The sequence below is a fragment of the Cyprinodon tularosa genome, unplaced genomic scaffold, assembly GCF_016077235.1.
Source record: "Cyprinodon tularosa strain WSP-4 unplaced genomic scaffold, ASM1607723v1 ctg11, whole genome shotgun sequence".
Lineage (NCBI taxonomy): Eukaryota > Metazoa > Chordata > Actinopteri > Cyprinodontiformes > Cyprinodontidae > Cyprinodon > Cyprinodon tularosa.
This window is the reverse complement of record NW_024037893.1, coordinates 367213-387549: the sequence shown is the minus strand read 5'-3', so window position 1 is coordinate 387549 and position 20337 is coordinate 367213. Positions and strand designations below refer to the sequence as shown.

Sequence of the window (20337 nt, the reverse complement as noted above, 5' to 3'; positions counted from 1 at the left end):
CAACAAGGCCTCCCTCATCCTTTGCCCTATCTCAAAGAATTTTTCGAAATAGTTTAAAATGTAGCTTTCCATTCATATAGTGGAGTCTGGCTGTTTTTTAAAGGTTACTTTATACTTTAAGTAGTTTTTGGAGCACATACTTTTTCCCTTTTACTTGAGTAAATAAGTCATACTGCAACTTTTACCATTGTGTTTTTAAACTGCAGTATCTATACTTCTACTTCAGTAACAAATGTGTGTACTTTTGACACTGCTGTTGCGTGGCCACCCTTATAAAAATGTTCTGGCTACGCCCCTGTTGAGTAGCACAAGTCTAAACTAATGTCTCCACAAAGAAATTAGGTTTTACTTTTTTTCCCCTTGTCACTGCAATAAACTACTGTTTCCAAAACTACTGAGAACTAGAGCTGAATGATGAGACAAATCAGGGAACCTTTAATATTCAAGAAAATAGCTGTTATTTTCTATCTATAACTCAGCAGAAACAAAAACACACAAGAAAAAGGTCCAATAAGTTGAAGGAATCCAAGAAACTGGAGCTCGCACTACTGAAGTACTTCTATTGCTCACCAGGGGGCGCTACCTCACAGCACATCTCTGTCTCCAGCAACGAGACATCCCAGTCCCAAAGATTCCTGCTTTTTCCGAGTTGTGCAGTCTCCTCATCTATATGTGTACTTTGTGTTGGTGCAAGTTAATCTTCAGCGCCATTAGTCTAATGGCATAAAATGAAAATGGTGTCCGTATGCTTATGAATGTGCCCTGACACCAGGGGCCTCACATGACAGAGAAAAAAGAGCAGGTTTTGTGACTTTGCGTATGACCTTTTCGGAAAGAGAGCTAATCCGGAGCTATAATAGACTCTGATATGGAAAAACTGCAGGCCCGTTATCTCGGTTGCCTAGGAGACCATCGGAGCACCGGGGCCGGTGGAGGTGCGGCGGTATTAAAGTGAAGCCCGTTGGTCTGTTAGAAAAAAATATTTTCTTTCTTTTATTCCCCCCCCCCCCCCCCCCCCCCCCTAAAAACGCCACATATAAATGTACCACATAAAGATTCCCTTTTTATTTACTCCACTTTCTTATTTTTAAGGTTTTTAATTCTGTAAAGGTTCCCAGCATTGTCGTTTTCTGCCATAAAAAAAGAAAACTCGCTCTGCTGATATTAATTCTACCTTTAAAATATTTAACATGATTTAAATTGAAGCTAAAATTGGTTCAACAAAATGCCACAGTAGTTTTTATAATTGATACAATCTGTACGAAAAAAAGGGCATAACCACTCTCTCTGTTGATAAAAAAAAAAATTGTTAATATCGCCTTAATCCTGTAGCAGAGGTGTATCTATCATAATTAGATGTGTTTATTAGGGCGGAATCACTTAGGAAATTATGACTTCATCTTTTATTCTTTCCTGTTAGATAAATGAAAAGTTTTTGAATTGTCATAGACCAACATTTTGTCAAACATTAAATAAAGAGACTCACAGGGTGATCTAAAAAAATCAAAGGCCTACATCTAACCTAAATGAGATCAATCAGACCGATATGCTTCATATTAAAATGAAACATGGTAAACATTGCATGTTTGGCCAATAAGCTTCCAATGCCTCCCCAAATAGAGCCTATTGGTGTAAAAACGTGTAAATATGTCTCTTCCCTGTACGCCTGTCTGTCTGTATCAACCTACGGCATCTACCCCCCCTCCCATCCACAAATGATGCATTTGATGCATTGAATGTATTTGTTGTGCGAGTTTGAAAAGGCGGCGATAATCTGGGAAGGAGAGATAAGGAACACCAATTTATTCAGCAGCACTTTGGACCCTGCTTCCAGCCTCGGTCGGCGCTGACACCCCCAGCAGTTTGCTGATAACGATTAGGCCATTTATTATCTTCACGGAGAACAAAGATTGCGAGGTGCCGATGAAATATTACCCCTGGTAATAATCAGAAGGAGAAGGGTCTCGCCATCTGTAATGCGGTGTGCATATAATATAAAAATCACTGTGCGCGCATGCTGCACACTACAGGAGACCACGCAAGAAAAACAAAACAAAAAAATACAACAAGTAGAGATTTACAAAATATAATAATAATAATGCTGGTTTGGTTGCTGATATTTGGATGTTATATTAAGGATTTATTTAAAATGTAATTCATTTAGACTGCCCACCCCCCCAACACACACACAAAGAAAAAAGAACTCAGACCCCAGAGAGCCCGCAGTTATTCTTTCTAATCTAAGAGTCTAATTAATGATTTGATTTTAGAGGCATAACACCTAACTTGAAATGATGCTTCTAAGATAATTAGATTCATTTTGGGGAAGAAAAATAAATAAATAAACACAAATCTGAGACATATTTGACATGAGGTCAACATAAACAGACAAAAATCTAACATATCTATATAGATTAAAGAGTTAACTACATTATGATTTGAATTCTAAATTATTCTGGTTAAAACAAACAAAATTCTGTAAACGTGTAACGTATTTTGATATACCGGATTTAAAGGTTTGGTATCACTTTTCTTCCTTTCTTTTTTTATTTTTAATCTTTCTCCTTTTTGTGTGCTTGTGGACTCTGGGGAGCACCAGGCCCCTGTAGCAGAGGTCCTTGCGGCTCTTGCACCTGCCCGGCTGCGGCGTCGCGCACGAGCCCAAGTCGCGTGCCGTGGATTTTAGAAGCTTTGCATGTTTTATAAAGTTTGCTGGTGCTCTGCTGCTGTGTGGGGGGATAAAGCAGCAAAAAGGAGAAAAGGGGAGGGAAAAAGGCGTCTTTTTTCCTTATGTATTTAACAAAGTGGGTGGGGTGGGGGGGAGCAGATGAGACACATAGAGCCAAAACTAAGAAAGTTAATCAAGGCGCAGGGGGTTGACAGAATTCTCTAATTTTGGGTCATCATCACATTTGAAATAAAAGATCAAATAAATTGGAAACTATACAACAAACTGTTAGAGTTTATCTTAATTTTAGCTTAATTATAAGTATTTTTACACAACATTACGAACTGTCCTCCAATGTCTAAGGGAATTAGTCTGTTGTTCAGACAAAACTTTATTAAAAATAATTTTACAGTAAACACATGCTTTATTAACAATAGGCCACTTTACCATTTAGATAAAGCTGGTCAAAAAATGATCTAAATTTTCTTAAGCTCAAATCTTATGATTGTTCTGCTTTTAAACTAAATAGATATTTCTGTTCTTAACTCAACCCATATACCCATATTATTCTTAGAGTTTTCTGCTGGGCATCACACACATCCAATGAAAAGATCGGTTGACTGAACCAATTTCTACCAAGATCACTAAGGTATCGTTGCATAATCAATAATATCTGAAGCAAATTGTAAACTGATATGAATGAATAAAATAAAAATGTACTGGCTTGTATTTAAGGTCTTGAAAAGTTCCCTTTTTATTATGAACACAAAGCTAACTTGGGAGTCTAATAAGCCAGGAAATGTATGTTGGTACATTCATTTAAAATCTTTTTTTTTTTAATATAGCTGCAATAAGAATTGTTATTCTAAAAAGTGCTGGATAATTATGCATCACATAATAGCTGCACAGCCATTATGGTTTTTGAGTGGCTGCCCAGTTTCCTTTAGGTTGAGGTCATTTTGAAGTGAGATTGTCTATAACAGGCCTGGGTAAGTGAAAGAGTTACCCTAAAATATAAAAATAAATATAACTGTCTTATTTTCACTACAAAAAATTCCATATTTAACATTTTGATTAAAATTTAACTGAAGTTGTTACTAAGTGAACAGTTGTTACCATTCATCATGTGCTCCATGATTAATAGTAAGAATGATATGTTTATGTGTTGCATTATAAATGGATAAGAACTGTCATAATATTTCTAATTAATCATATTTACTTGCTGAGCATCACTGCTAGAGACCTGTACGAATGTTAAAATACCAACAAGTGTTGATTCTTTTGCACACGTTCATTTAAGGATTAAAACTGTGATACATCTGCTTACAATGCTGAAATAAGAAGAGTTGAATTGTTGCACTTATTTTCTTACCTGTATTCTGACTTTTTTTTTTTTATATAGGCCTATATAATATTATGGCAATTTGGCACAATAAAGATAGTAACACTGATCTTAAACGTGCCTTCATCTGATTAAAAAGGTGCATGTAAAACAAAATGACTCAAAGGGATCTTTTTTTCGCTCCACTGTGAAATGATGCAACTGTTGGATCACCTCCTTGGATTAAGTATTGCCATCTCTGCCAGTTGCTGTATTTAACCAGGACCCGGAAGACAAGCCGCTGGCTGACGTGCCACTACGTCGGGTTATGTGCCCACAGCCTCTCTCTCATCCAGCCACACAAGTTTCTGTGCTCGTATGCAGAGAGCTGCACAGTGCAGACAGGAGGCAGAGTCTGTGCGCAGCAGGCAATGCAGTGCTCAGAGTCGGCGGATCTTATTGTATAGCCTATTTTGGAGACTTATATACCTTATTAAATTCCTTTAATGGGTTTGGACACATTTTTTTGATTGAAAATTATGCGTTATTATTATTTTTGGAGAGCAGCGGATCAAAGGGACCAGGTTTGACTGGATGCGCAGTGACTCCAAACAGCAGCCTTACGTTTCTCGGCAAAGTTAGAAAGGTAAGAGCTCAATTTTTAACACTGATGCATTACAAAATATATGTTTTTAATAATTAATGACACAATAAATAGTTTGTGGAGAACCATTTATACAGGTGGCAAAAACACAACATTTAGAAACACTGGCAGTTTTATGAGCTGTAAAGATTTATGCTGGAGGGTTGCTTTTTCAAATAATGTCACAAATCTTTTTACTCTTACTGACAGTTAAATTGATAAAATAATTTATGAAAGGGGGGTTGCATTTTTGTTGTTTCTTTCGGTGTTGATAATATTATAACAAATAAAAATAAATGAAATGAGAAAAAAATATTTATGCACTTAAAATCTTAAATTTAGCTAGTCAGAATAAAAATGAAAAGGGTTCGCTTTTCTAACATTTTGCTGTATTCTCCTAGAAAGAGCCAATGAGGAGTTTTAATGCGTCTCGCCCCGCGTCGCCTGCGGGAGGGAAAAGGTGCTCCGCTCCTGAAATAAACCCCCTCGATCTCGAAATGGTCCAGTTAGTGTGTCATCAGCTTTGTATTAGCGATGACAAAAGTATTCAATTGTCACGCATTTGAAACACATAATGACTGCGGCGATCCTCTTTCATCAGCAGACAGAGCAATCACACCCGCACAATGGTGGAGCCGAGGCAGGGGCGGGCTGGGGGTCTGCAGGCATGCATGGAGCAAAGAGCTGCAGCGCGCACACATGTACGCTGTCACCTTGTTAAGATCCATTTAAATACCTGTCTGATTTGGGTCTGTTATCAAAGCAACATGCAATGGCGCCACCAGGGGGTGTGATTGGGGAGATGGGGTGAGGGGGTTTGCATACTGATCTACTGGAGAGTTTTATATGCAGGATATTTTGTCTGAGTTAATATATGTGAGAAAAGACAAAGTTGCAGAATGTTAGGTGTTATACATCTTGAGAATGCCATTGTATTCTACCATATAAACAAAATTATAATAAAGCTAATAATACTTCAGCTTTATTGACCTTACTTTGGAGGAATGTTCCTCTGCATTTAACCCATCCCCTTTGGGATGGCACACAGGAGTAGTGTAGGGTTAAGGGTCTTGCTCAGGGACCGGGAGTGGAAGCTGTGGGGATCAAACCGGGTACTTGCAACCTTCTCAGAGCACAAGCGCACTGCTCTAACCACTAGGCCAACACTCCCCCTATATTATTTCATAATAGGTCTATGTAAGGAGAGAAAAATCCCTATGTTAAAGTATTTTCTATATATTCTCCACAAAGCAAGAGTATAATAACAATCATAACATGACAAGTTAGAAGAAAAGTTTCTGGGGGCATTGCTGATTTAATGATTGATTAGTAAAGCAGCATCTCATACTTTACTATAGCATCACAGTTTGGGAGCTGGTATGTGTAGAGGCGCCTTGCAGAACAGAGCATTTTACCCTCCACGTCCTCTCCTTTAACTTCAGTTGTCTTTATTGTTTTTGCTCATTCTTAAATAAGGAGTGAGTGGTGCCCTCCAAGCTGCATCCAGGCCCTTCTCACAACAGTTTTATGGTCTTGTGCCTGGGTGCTTGTGTCCATAAAGCCCTCCCCAGTGCACTGCCTAATCTAATTAGCCGTGAGTAAAGGAGACAATAATGCTTCAGCTGGGTTGTATCATTCTCTTCTCTTTGGCTCTGTTTATCTTCACAAGCCCCACTGTGGCTCTTCACAAAAAAACAAAATAACCAAAAACTTGCAGATACACACAAACCTCCAAGCAACCAGCAGAGCAGGGCACTGCAGTCACACACCTCCTCAACCAAAAGTGATGGATGACCGTGCTCAATGGGAACAAACAGGTAGATAAAGCCTATCCCATTTAATAACAGCATGAATCGGAATGATAATCTTGTCGTTCATTAGCCTCTGATGCTACATGGTGCTGCAGGTGCTGCAGACCACCGTTTGTGCAAGAGATGTTATGAGTAGGATGTGTCCTCCGGGATAGGGCACCATCCTTGGATGAGACAATGATACTGTGTCCTTGAGAGACGGAGAAAGCAAGAGCAGCACCCCCGCATCACACCCTCTCCTCAGTCACTCTCACATCTTTTGTTCAAGCAGAGATACAAATGGGATTAATGAAGGTATAAATTACAGAGAGCTAAATCCTGCTGAGTAATCCATTTGGCAGACATACAAATAACAATGGGTATACTGCAGCCAGCAACTCCACCAAGTCTGGGCCCAGCAATGCTTAATGCTGCCCAGACAACACAGGTTGACCACTTGGCTTAGTGACACCTTACAATGTGCATATAAAGTGTCCTTTCACTGCAAAACCACAAGATCAACGGCATCAGGGTTCAGCCTCACACAGAACGAGCCATTAGATCCCTGAGGTTCAGAGATTAGTCAGCGACATTAAATTCCTGTAATTAGTGCTTTACTGATGAGAGAAATTAAAAACATTCTGTTACAGGAAAGCATACAGGGGTATGAGAAGGATCTTTCCCCTCACCTGCCAAATTCAGCTCTTTTATCCCCCTCAGGAATGCAAGTTTCTCTAGTTTACTATGCTGCAGGCTGTTGCGTTTACTTGATTTGGAAGTTTGCAAATTGTTTTTTTCACTGAGCTTAACTGATTTTGTCACGTCTTGTATTTATTCCAGTCATGTTTCTCATTTTTATTTTTTCCACAGTTTTATTGTCTTACACTGTCACAAGTACAGAGCATCAAAATTCACTATCTGCATTTAACCTATCTCCTTGGGGAGTGGGCGGCCATGGTGCTCCGCCCGGGGAGCAGTGTGGGGTTAAGTGTCTTTGCTCAGGGACCCAGAGTGGCGGGAGTGGGGCTTGAACTCAGAACCTCTGGATTCTAAAGTTCTAGGCCGCCAATTGTCCCCACCTTAAAACGAAAAACACTTATAGGAATTAGTTGGTGATTAAATTATTTAACAGTACAGTTAGTGTAACACGCTTGTACAAGATGCTGAAGCAACTACTCTCAATTTGTTAGCAGGCTATAACTAGTCTAGCAGCAACACAGCTACAACTTACTTGCTGGACACAAATGTGCATTCATGCTTTCAGTGTCGAATATTCTTTCAACACCCCAATTTCATTCTGAAAGCCTGCAAACATTCCCGTAAACATACCATTTAAAATATCTATAGCTGCAATTTGATCACATTTATCATCTTGCTGAATTAAATGATTATACTAGTGAACTAAAGAATGTTCTAATTTTAAATAAATTTTAATTAATTTTGTACATGTTAAATTTAATAGGCAGACTGTGAAAGAGCATAAATTATAGATGGTATACTTAAAAATTACACTTTCATGGTTAATATTCCTAAGGTTACACTGGAAAAAATGGAAATCTAGATGAGTCACTTTTTCTTAAAATAAGCCCTTTTGTTCTGGGATTAAGGAGGTAAAACAGACATTTTGCTAATGGAACAAGACAATTTACACTTAAAATAAGAAAACACAATTGAATTGTCTTATTTCAAGCGCATATTATCCAATTATCTTATTTTAAGAGTAAAAATACTAATTCCATTGGCAAACTCATTTACTGTCTCAAATGAAGGGTAAATGCATTTAAGACATTTTTACTTATTTCTTGATAGTTTTTCCAGTGTAGAACATATCCTTTGTAATTTAAGGCAGGGCACCAAAACTGATACTATAACCCTGGCCCAACTTCCTTCTATATCAGTCCCTGTCTGGGTATCTGGTTTCCTTTAAAATATTTTCATTAGTATCAAACTAACTAAAAAATAAATAAATAAATTTGATTAAAACTCAACCACAATTGAACATTTACATTTAGATGCGTGTACAATTTTAATGATTTTAAAAACTAATAGATACCCAAGAAAATATGTTTTTAAAAGTGTTTTCATTCCTCTGATGCAGCTGCTGCTCTCAGGCTCGCTAATGTGTTGATTTTAAGAGCTGACAAGCTCAAAGGGACCCAGCTCATCAGCCCCTGGCAACATGCCACTGATTTAACGACTGCTGACTGAGGAGCGCACTCTCAGCTGGGAATGATGGCCCCGCTTCGTTAAATGAACGGACTCATGCACCACCTGTAAGAATGTCCACAGATAACTGAAATCTCACGTCACCTACTCTCTCGCTGGTTTTCTGACGTCAGAGCAAGGCGTCTATGTGGCGGACGGTAAAACCTCCAGGCCACTTCCTGTTTTTAAATGTCAATCACAGGAGCGCACTCTCCAAACGCGCCTATTTATCATCTGAGTTAAATTCCTAATCTCTTTCTCTCACTTTTATTTAAATTTATTATTATTATTTTTTTTATTTGGTATGAATTTGAAGTTGTGACACAGGTGAGGCCTCGCACCCATCCCACGGCCTCGCGGCGCCTTGTGTTTAGGCGCATGCAGAGTCTGGCCGCTCAGTCCCTGTTTTCACAAGTGGAATGTCTCCCTCGTAATTAAAGACAATTAGGAGTCTCCTCTTTGAATGAATGGGGGCAATTTGAGGGTGGGGCAGTGTGTTTGTGTATATGGAGGGGGGGGGGCATAAATCGCCCCTCTTCTGTTTGTTTAAAAGGTGCTAAATTCGCTGTTTATTTAAGTGACAACAGTAGCCTATAAGAACATTAACAGTTATTTTTTATTATTATAATTATTGTTATTTTAAGAGGTTTATAAAACACCCAATCAGTAGCTTTAATTACATTTTGCATTAGGATGCGAATTTTAAACAGTTGAAAAGTAATGTTGCGCAGATGCAGGGGAAAGGGAATTAAAAATAACACTGGACAACCGCGTTTTGATGTCTATCTTTAAGCTGTTAAAAAGAAGGCGGGTTGGTTATGAAAATATTCGCTCCATTTCAGCTTCTACAGAGACAGCGAGAAAAAAAAGACAGCATAAAGTGTTCCGCTGATTGATAAGTCGCTTAGGCTGGGGGTTGAGGGGGTTGAGGGGGAAATAGAAAAATTTAAAAAGCAAGGAGAAAGAGAGCAAGGATGCAGCGGGCCAATTGTGGCGACGCGCTCCGTGATTGGCGCACAGCGACGCTCCACCCCGTCCTGGCTTGATATGGGAATTTACTGGCGCCAGCCGCATCAGTCTGCGCCACATCTCATTAATGAGCCCGAACACTGCACGGATCAAGAGCTTTAACACATCCAGGCTGCTGTGTGTGCGCATGTGTGTGAGTGTGTGTGTCCCGTCAGCTGATCAGAACTGCAACAGGTACCTACTATCCCGGGCGGTGGAGAACTCCCTCTTGTTTCTTTCTTGCAGAGCCGGGGTGTGTTGCTGTCTTGCAGACATATGCTCTTATTACTTTGTTTACAGCTGCAGAAATTAACATTTACTTCACGCGTCATTAGTAGATAAAACTCGGAAGGATGCTCTTTGTTTGCTATGCAGGAGAGATGCAAAAGAAGTTAACTCTTTGCTCTCATCCCTTTGCAGGTATCACCGAGGAGAAGAAAGGACGCCTTGGTATTTAAGGATTTCTATTTCTAAAGTGAACATACAGCTGGGAACTATACTGCAAAGAGGACTGATCTGAACAGGAGACGTGCTCGGAGGACAAACAGAGCCGAGCCATGGAGGTCGCAGCGGCGGATCAGTCTCGGTGGATGGCGCACCATCACGCAGTGCTGAACAGCCAGCACCCGGACTCACACCACCACAGCCTGAGCCACAACTACATGGAGCCGATGGCGCCTTTGCTGCCCCAGGACGAGGTTGACATGTTTCTGAACCACTTGGACTCTCAAGGGAACCCTTACTACACCAACTCCCGGGCGAGGGTCACATACAGCCAGGCACACGGTGAGGATGAACATTTCATGAGAACTATTAATATGTTGGATTGATTACATATTGTAAACAAAGTTGCCTGTTTATGTCTATAAAATTTATTCAAAAATATCAAATAATAGTCATGCTTAGATTTTTTTTAGATGATAACAAAATATAATAATAAAAATGAAGTCTATGAGAAATGCTCCTCCTTATGGGCCAATTCACCAACATAAAAGGGATTTCTAGCAAATGACAGCGAAAGGAAAGGGAAGTATGTCACTTAACCCCTCCGTGTTGGGGCAGGGATTCTGCAGAGAGAGAGAGGCACTTCCCGGATATAAAATAAAAACCGCAAAATTACTAATAACAATCTTTAGTCCGAGAGCTGCTGCGACGAGGAAGATATCAAATCTCTTTTTTTTTTCTCCCAGACCTGTAGCCGCTTATATCTGCAATAAGGGCTTTGTTATTTTAATAACAATGGGGATGTTGTGATTTTAAATTAACAAGTTTTGTATAACATTTCGATATACAATTTAAAACCAACTTAAAGGTTTTATTTACGCCTGGAACTAAATGTCGAATTTGAGTCATTTTGTCACTTCTACAGGTTAGATCTTCATATTCTTTAATTTGTGGAAAATGGTCTGCTAAAATGTGATGATAATAAGATGAATTAATTTGAAATGATCTTCATTATAGCTCGCTTAACTGGGAACCAGGTTTGCCGGCCACACCTAATCCACAGCCCCGGGATCCCCTGGCTGGACCCCGGGAAAGCCGCCCTGTCCGCGGCGCACCACCATAACGCATGGGCGGTCAGCCATTTTAGCAAACCCGGCCTCCACCCCGCCGGCTCCGGCTACCCGTGCAGCAGCAGCGCCGGCACTGCCTCCGTGTCCTCCCTCACCCCGGCGTCCCACTCCAGTCCGCACCTCTACAGCTTCCCCCCGACACCTCCGAAAGACGTATCCCCGGACCCGGGTCCCACCTCTCCCACATCCACCTCCAACAGGATGGAGGAGAAGGACTCGATCAAGTACCAGGTGCCGCTGACGGATGGGATGAAGATGGAGAGCTGCAGCCCTCTCCGCGGCGGTCTGGCCTCCATGAACGGCCAGGCCGCCACTCATCACCCCATCCCGACCTACCCGGCCTACTCCCTCCCTGCACCTCACGACTACAGCGGCAGTCTGTTCCACCCGGGCAGCCTGCTTGGCGGCTCCTCCTCCAGCTTTACGCCTAAATGCAAAAGCAAAGCCAGATCGAGCTCAGGTGAGTCTCTTATTTTTTTTTTTTTTTTATCATCCCACAATTTTATCAGATCATTAATCTAATTAAAACAGCTGATATCTATACTCAGCAGGCATATAGTACCCATTTCTCAGCACATACATGTTTTATTGAGCACATTAAAAATATAACATTTGTCTCTGTTGTCAAGCTGCTAATATAATTATGTATGCAATCGCCTTGAGGATATTTGCATATTTAGTTTGAGCTGAAACTAGGATTTAAAAATCCAATTTGATGTAATTTATACGTTTGTTTGCTGTTCTGGTGGAAATCCCGGACTTATCAGCAACATTTCCTCTCTGACACCTCTTATCTTTGTTCTGTTTCACTTTTTGCAACTTTAATCTGCTTCAAGCAGCAACCCATCACAGAATGAGAGACATCAAAGCATTCACAATGATTTAAGATAAAAAAAAAGGGTAATTTATGAATTAATGGATTATTCGTTGTATGCATCTGTGTTTAGGCCTTTTAAATGGAAAAAAGGCATTGTGCAATTATTAGACGAAACTAAAGAAGCTTTTACACCCCTTTGCAGCGACTCATCCGGCTCTTTAGTTTACCCCTTTACCGCAAACCGCCTAATTACTTCTTCTCTTTCGTGCCACAGACTAGTTTTTTTTTTTTTTTTTTGCTTTTGAATATGGCCTTTACTGCTCTTCGAAAATAAAACAGTCACGACGCCCTGGCTCCTGCTATATCCTGTATACCTCCAAAGTGAACAAATCACGACCTCCCCCCCCCCCCCCCCCACCGCTCTCTGCAGTCCTAACAAAGCCCAGGCGACAGAGTCGTGCTGTTTGTGTTTTTAAGCATGGCCTTGGCCCAGTCAGTCTCTCTGTAGATGACAATGCATTTTGCAGATGATTGAGTAATCATCAGCTCTTTTTTTTTTCTTTTAATAAAATGTTAAAAAAACAAAACAAAAAACATGCATGCTTAGGAGCCATTAAGGGAAAAAAATAAGACATAATCCTGCATTCTCTCCACTAATGGGCGGCCAAGTGAAAAATAATGCTTGAAAAAAAAAGTCTTTTAATGAGTCAGTAATTTCCCAGCATTGTTTAATTTGCTTTCCTTTGAATTAACAGATGAAAAAAAAAAAAAAAAAACATTAGCAGACTTTTCACTATACACCAGCCTTTCAGCAACAGATCAGGGTTGGCATTTTTTTATTCTAAAAATCTAAAATTATTTCCTAAGTCATTAAATGCATCAAAACACTGATCAGTCTTTCTTTTGTTTTGTATATTTGTGTATTTCTGTGATGTTAGGCGCTCTGACTCAGTTTTAGACAGTTTCCAGTTTCTCTTTCTATAAATAAAAGACTATAATGCTCCTTAATGGAGGGTAAAGTGAGGTGATTCAAACCTTAAAAAGTACATTAAACACATATTTCCATATCTGCCAATTTAAAATAACTAAATATCAAAGCCAAGAAATCAATTTTTGTTGGTCCTTAAACACATAATTTAACTGCATGACCTATGATGGTCAAATTACTCTTGATTGACTATGTTTGGCGTTTATTTTTTATTCTATTCATTAAATCATTCAAAACTAGGAGCTCATATTTGCAGTTCATGAACTCATAAACAAAGAACATGCACTTTGCACCACTTAATTACCAAGAATTAGGATTTCAGCAAGACAAATTATAACTTTGAGTGCTAATCATGCAGTGCATAAACCTAAGCACTTCAATGTATCTCTGTGTTTTATTTTTCAAAAAAACTGCATATTTTGATTGATAATTGTAGCTTAATAACAATAAAGAATGTTGGGGAAATATTATTTGTTGCAAAAACAGAAATAATCTTCCAATTTCTGGGAATTTAATTTGAACCCAACACATTTCCTTTTTCAAAGAACCTGCAGGACATGTTTTTATATTTTATGGTTCTTGAAAAACAAAAATAAAACAGATTCACTCAACATCAGAATCAGCAAGTCAGATCTAAAATAAAATTGGCAGATCGGTGTGTCTCTACCGTTAACAAATTGTTCCAGATGCAGTTGTGCAATTATCACCGCTGTCATCTCTCCTTAAACTACACCTGGGAAAATGCTGGCCGCCCGATAATCGGAGGGAATATAAGCTGTTGTGGCAGGAGAAATGTTATACTGTGACATTTAAAACAAGCTGGCCAGGCTGTGCCCGAGTCAGTAACACAAACATATCTGCTGTACGGCATTAAAAAAAGACCTCTTATCTGTCAAAGCTTCTGCCCAGTAAAAAGTAATGGTGATTGACTGTTGTACAAAATGCCACAATGACATTTCAGCTGTCAGCAAGTACACCTTGCAGTCTTGTGGCTTCCTGTCGAACTGCCCTCAAACCAAAAACTGTTCTCGCATTTGAATTTTCTTATGCTCAGTCTTCATCCTTCCCATTTTTTTTTTCTTATTTCAACACAAAGCCTTGCATAAAACAAAACGCATAAGTCATTGTTGATGAATATTTACGGTTTTAATGAGGCATCTTCATTGTGGGTGCTGGACTTGTGAAACACTTAAGAGGAAGGAGAAAAGAGGTTTAAAAAAGGTGCATTTCAAAAGCACAGTCTAGCTTTGTACTCAGGTCAGATTCCATTGTGGAGCAAAGGGTGGGACTTTGGGTGTCGCTGGCTTTATAGCAGGAATAATGAGATAGTGCTCTGGGGAAAAATAGGGATTCTTGCAGTGAATTGGCGGTGTTGCAAAAGGCTGTTTGAAGTCAAACCTGTATGGGAGAGACCAGGGCATGGATGGGAGATTTAAAAAAAAAAAGATTTTTTTTCTTACAAAGAATGAGCATTTCTGGTTTGAGACCCAGCATTATTACATGCAAGCCTTCATCAAACCCAGCAACACTGCCCGACACATTTAATACCCCCACCCCACACTAATGCTTCCTCTCATGGGTACCCACTGAGCTGATGAATAATGTAGTCCTAATTTGATGGTGTGTCTCATTCTTCTTGTTGGACACCTCTGGACATGCTCTCGCTGCCTCTGGATCGGTTTACATGGAGGTGTTTGTGTCCGTGACAGACACTCACACTTGGCTACACCTGCACACTGATGGTGACATTGTCCCCAATGCCAGGCAGATTTTCTCTTCGTATTACAGTGCCATCTGGGGTCATCCTTTGCGGAACGGTTGCCCCGATAGCACCGGACAGCTGCCACATGTCTTGCCTCTGACAGAAGGTGAACTTTTTAATTATATAAATTTTTTCCTCCTGTCTTCCTCTTGAACTATATGCAGAGGGTCGAGAGTGCGTGAACTGTGGCGCCACCTCCACCCCTCTGTGGCGGCGGGACGGCACTGGCCACTACCTGTGCAACGCCTGTGGACTGTACCACAAGATGAACGGCCAGAACAGACCGCTCATCAAGCCCAAGAGAAGACTGGTAAGTTTTGGACTCTTATGCTGCACCCCTAAGCTTTGCTACGAGAGAAGGGAGCCCAAATATGAGCACAAAGCAGATGCCGGCAGCACAATTCCAGGAAAGTTATATTTTCCCTATGATCTTCCTGGAATTGTTTGTCCCTCTCACCCCCCAACGATCTGCCTTCATGGCCTGTTACAATACTGCTACTATTGCCATTGTTCCTGCTATCGTTATTGCTGGTACTTCTGATACAGTTACTGATACCGATGCCCAGGCTGCTTTAGTTAACACCATGATGGAGTCAATGAAGGGTACTCAGACACCTAATAGATTAAGGGTCTGTCTGTCTGTCTGTCTGCCTGCCTGCCTGCCTGCCTATCTATCTATCTATCTATCTATCTATCTATCTATCTATCTATCTATCTATCTATCTATCTATCTATCTATCTATCTATCTATCTATCTATCTATCTATCTATCTATCTATCTATCTATCTATCTATCTATCTATCTATTCCCTGTTTTTTCATATTTTACCTTGGCAGAGTCTTGCTATGGTGAAATATACAAAGAGTGAACCTTCGTGTTTTTAAGGTATATTTATGCTACAGGCTGTTAGTTATTAGTCCTTCTGCTATGGTTCTGATTACTGTTCAGCTCAACAGACTTCAATAAGAAATGACAGATTTGAATCCCTGATCATCACCTCCTGGTGATGGAAACTACTTATGATTTCACTTAGTCTAGTTTCTTCCAGCAGACTGTGTAGATTTTTTAAATACTTCCTCTAGAAATTTCTTCTTTTTTCTATAATTCATATAGGGTTTGACAAAAGAAGAGGTCCATCTCATACTGAAATAAATAAATAAAAAGTTGCAAACGCCCCAAACCTTGCTTTGTGGTTTGAAAATATTTTTGTACAACTTAGATAACCTAATAATTAGTCTCGCAATTAGACAATCTCTGAAGATACTCCTGATGAATATTTTTTAATCTCCCCTCCATCACCTCCACGTCGTTCATTCTCCATGAAAGCTCCATTAACCCGCATTTTCCACTGCCCATGTGGCTGTGCAGCGTTTTGCATTTTCAGCTCAAGTGTTTTTCAGAGTTGTGTTCAAAGGGGCATCCAGTTGTTTCCTATCCGGATATCTGGCCGGCCCAGATAAGGAAGTCAGGCTCCCGGCTGTTTCCGCCTTCACCCTGCGCGCAGCATTCTCTACGGCCGCGGCTGACATATACTGTAAAAGAGATTATCACAACACTGAAGGAGCCGCTTATGTGTGAAGAGACGGGCGGCCATTGGAAAATAAATGGATTTATGGTCCTCCTCCTGTTTGTCATTCTCTGCGGACAGCGGTAAAATGTTAATAGGCAGTTGTTGTTATTTTTAAATTATAAATATATATATAAGTAGTGGAAAAGAGGATGTTGCCTAAATGTACGCCAACCCACCTGAAATTAATTAGAGGGGAAAAACCTGGACGCTCCTTGCAGAAAAAGAGCGCATAAAAAAAAAAAAAAAAACCGGAGGGGTTCGTGCGCGTTTGCTTAATGTTTCTCATTATGCGTGGAGAATTGATCCGCAATGGATGCGGGAGCGCATTGTCGGGAAGGACACCAGCTCTACTTACACAACCTGTAGAGCAACTTTTCCTGGATCTGGGCCCACACCGGGTCCGAACCAGCTCTTCCATTTACAATATGGTAATAACCGGATATTTCATGCAATGCACGCATTACCTGCAGCCGAACGTAGGAAATATATGCGGATATTTGAGGAGCATGTTGTAGATACATTTTCATGTGAATTTTTGTATCGCAGTTTCATAACTGTGGTGCTATTTCCTCACATCTGCTGGCTGTAAAAAAAAAGCCATTTATTACCCATGTCTTTAACCACTGCATAATGGCGGACTTCTCGTTTCAGCGCTTGCTGAATTTTAAAGATATATATATATATATATATATATATTTTCTTTTTTTAAAGAAAGAAATCTTGGACCATTATTTTCCAAATCTGCAAAAAATGTATTTAAACTAAGAGTGATTCTGATCAATTTTGGATCAGCTGACTTATGAAATATGACATAGGCCATTGACCTCTCAGCAGAATGGACTTATATTATACTTATACTCACTGATGTCACATTGCTACATTTCAATATAATAAACAATATAATGATTTCAGAAATTGCCTTAAAATTCACCAAGTGCGTAAAAGGATGAGATTGGCAATTAGGGTATCTGAACCCTGATATCTGTTATAGTATTTGACAAAGCAGACAGAAAAAGTATTGTATTTGTATGCATATGTTGCTAGTAACAGTAATATTATCAATAATAGTGATAAAAAAATAATATAACCTAATTGGATAAACTGATGCAGTGTCTAAATGAGACTCTACAGATAGACATTCAAGATTGTCTATTTTATTGGCATTTAAGGTGGGCTTATCCTGGCTTTTATCTATCACTTCCATCCAAGGTCAGCATAAAGCTCAGGAAAGTCAGGATAGGCGACCATCCCCAGTCATGTTCAAACATGTCTTTTTAACAATCATTTTTCAACTTCTTTGTGGATCAGAGCTTTTTTTTTTTTTTATTGGGGTCAAGATCTCATTTGGGGTCACAAAGCAACAAATGAGGGTCCTCTTCAGAACTTGTAGAAAAGAAGAAAGATTCCTAATTTGATATCAAAAGATATAGCAGCATTTATAAATAAATGGGATATACTAGTTATGCATCAGTGATGTTTAGATTACTTATTATTAATCCTTGTACAGTCAGCTTAAAGTTGGGGTCACAAGTTGGCTGCTTTTTTGCAGGTTGGAACAACTGCTTTAGAGAACCGACAGTTGCCTTTTCTATCTATCTATCAAAGTTTTGCCCTGGGGTGCTGTGTCCATCCTGACCTGTTCATAACATCATCATGAAGCTTTATTTGGGATGTTTACCTTCTCTCTTTTTGTGTTTTTCAGTCGGCTGCTAGACGTGCAGGCACCTGCTGTGCAAACTGCCAGACCACCACCACCACCCTGTGGAGGCGCAACGGGAATGGTGACCCAGTGTGTAATGCCTGCGGCCTCTACTTTAAATTACACAACGTAAGTGAGCTTAGAGAGAACACACACAAATATACACTCACAAAGCCTTCCCTCCGAGTGTGGAGTTTTTTGGGGTGAAGGTGGTACTTAACCGGCTAAGTGGGCGGACAGCGTGTATCGATTTAGGAGTTTGCAAGCAGAGCCTGCTCACCCTGTCGTGCAGAACCCACACCGGTCATCTCTATTTATAAATCCGTCGTTGTTTCAATGGGGGGCGTTACTCCCCGGAGAGGCTGCCGGGTGGGACTGTCATTCAGTGTAACAGCGTCGGTTACACTGATGAGGATTTGTCTGAGGCTGCTCCTTTCACACCCAGCCTGTCCTCATCCCCATGAATTCATATTGACCGGGAAGGTTCTGTTGGGTTCAGACAATTAGACAAAAGCTAAAAAACGCCCATGACTGGCTTCAGAATGCAGCAGGGTGGATATGCAAAACAGCTGCTCCTTATTTATGGGGTTTATCTTTTACTGGTCCTATTCATTAAAGGCAACTGCCATGACAGAAATATATGTACATGATAATTGGCAGTGCAAGGAGCGAGAGATTCCAAGTGACATTTTCAGCTGAAGTTAACAGCAAAACAACCTTGACCTGCAATAATGCAGCATTCACACTTTCAGAGCGGCTTTTGTTTGCTGTGCCATGAGCTAATGTGCTGCTCTCAACAGGTCAACAGACCCTTGACCATGAAGAAGGAAGGCATCCAGACGCGAAACCGCAAGATGTCCAGCAAGTCCAAGAGGAACAAACGGGCAGGGGACGGCTTTGATGAGCTCTCCAAGTGCATGCAGGACAAGGCCTCACCCTTTGGCGCTGGGCATGGCCTCACCAGCCACATGGCCCATATGGGTCACCTCCCCCCCTTCAGCCATTCTGGACACATGTTGCCCACTCCCACGCCCATTCATCCCTCATTTGGTCACCCACACCACTCCAATCGGTCGCCAGTCTGGGCTGAGCCTCACTGAAGCCCCTGAAAGACGCAGGAGCCACTGCATCTCCTTGAACACTAAGCGGCAGATTTTTGTTCTGTACAGTGGTTGGTCGGAGAGTAGCGACTTTCAGTTGGACTGAATAACTGATGGCCGTGTGATGCCACAGCCTTGCTGAGGGGACGTTGTGGACTTTTGCAAACTCTTTGAAGAGCTACCACGACTAGTCCGTCCCTCTGGAGAGTGGGGCTGGAGAGGGGAATGAGTGAATGGAGAAGCTTGTCATTCTTTGTTGCTTATTTTTACTAAGTCACTTTGGTACCCACCTCTCCATGACCCTGTAAAAGGAGAGTCCAGAGAGGGCCTAAAAAGAACCGCTGTTTCTCAACTCATGATCTTATAAAGATAAAGTGCACCCTGTCCATCCCCGCACTGTCGTCCAGAACTGCCGTGATTACACGTGGACTCCTCAGTGCTTAAAGCTGCTGCAAGGCACCAACAAACCAGAGCTCTCCTCACATGCTGGATTGTGCACCACAATGCTCACCTGTTTTTCATAACTGTTTTATTGAGAAAAAGAAAAAAAAGACCAACAACTCAGTAAATAGAATGTTTATAAATGCTTAATTGCTATTATTGTTGTTATATTTGATGTTATAATTATTGCTACGATAATTTATTTTCACTTGTTAAACTTTCACCAGACACACATGGAAACATATGATTTTAATTACATGGTTATTACGTAAAGAAAAACACTGACCTGTCTTGGGTGAATAAAAGTCCCTGAGCTGTACGTTTTTATCATTTTTCCATCTCACAAAGAAGAGAAAATAAAGTTTAATACTGAAGTTGACGTCTGTCTTGGTAGTTCTTACTGCCGCAAGATGTAAGTTGTAGAGTGCAGAGAGAAGCATATAGAAAGAGAAAAATATTTTTTAATATCAACACCTGTTTTATTTAAAACAGCTGTGATTTCACTGGATTGCGTTAGAATTTTCTTGAAAGCAATTTAGTGGAGTTTTATCTAAAATAGCATTTTTTTTAATAAAGGTCAGATATTGAGTTGCCATGTCGATAGTCTCTTCAAACTGAGCTGTCAAACTGATACCCCTGCTGTGTTACAATGGGCAATTTTAGGGGGATAGCTTGCTAGGTTTCACTTCTTGCAATTTTAGTGAAAGGTAAGGATGTTTTTTTAAACTGGCCATGCTTTAAACACATTAC

General features: G+C 40.3%; 1 protein-coding gene across 5 annotated transcripts; it reads left to right on the top strand.

Annotated features, from left to right (window-relative positions):
- Window positions 1–4359: 4359 nt before the first annotated feature.
- gata2a (GATA binding protein 2a) lies at window positions 4360–19966 on the top strand. 5 transcript variants are annotated; one of them, XM_038294620.1, is made up of 6 exons: window positions 4360–4635; window positions 10056–10421; window positions 11097–11669; window positions 14929–15086; window positions 18050–18175; window positions 18847–19966. In XM_038294620.1, the coding sequence occupies exons 2-6, from the start codon at window positions 10193–10195 to the stop codon at window positions 19144–19146; spliced, it is 1386 nt and encodes a 461-aa protein (XP_038150548.1). In that variant the 5' UTR covers window positions 4360–4635; window positions 10056–10192; the 3' UTR covers window positions 19147–19966. The 5 variants fall into 5 exon arrangements, with proteins under 5 accessions (XP_038150548.1, XP_038150542.1, XP_038150557.1 ...); XM_038294614.1 differs by lacking the exon at window positions 4360–4635 and adding an exon at window positions 9678–9830; XM_038294629.1 differs by lacking the exon at window positions 4360–4635 and adding an exon at window positions 9694–9888 and having other exon boundaries at window positions 14941–15086.
- The last annotated feature ends 371 nt before the right edge of the window (window positions 19967–20337 follow it).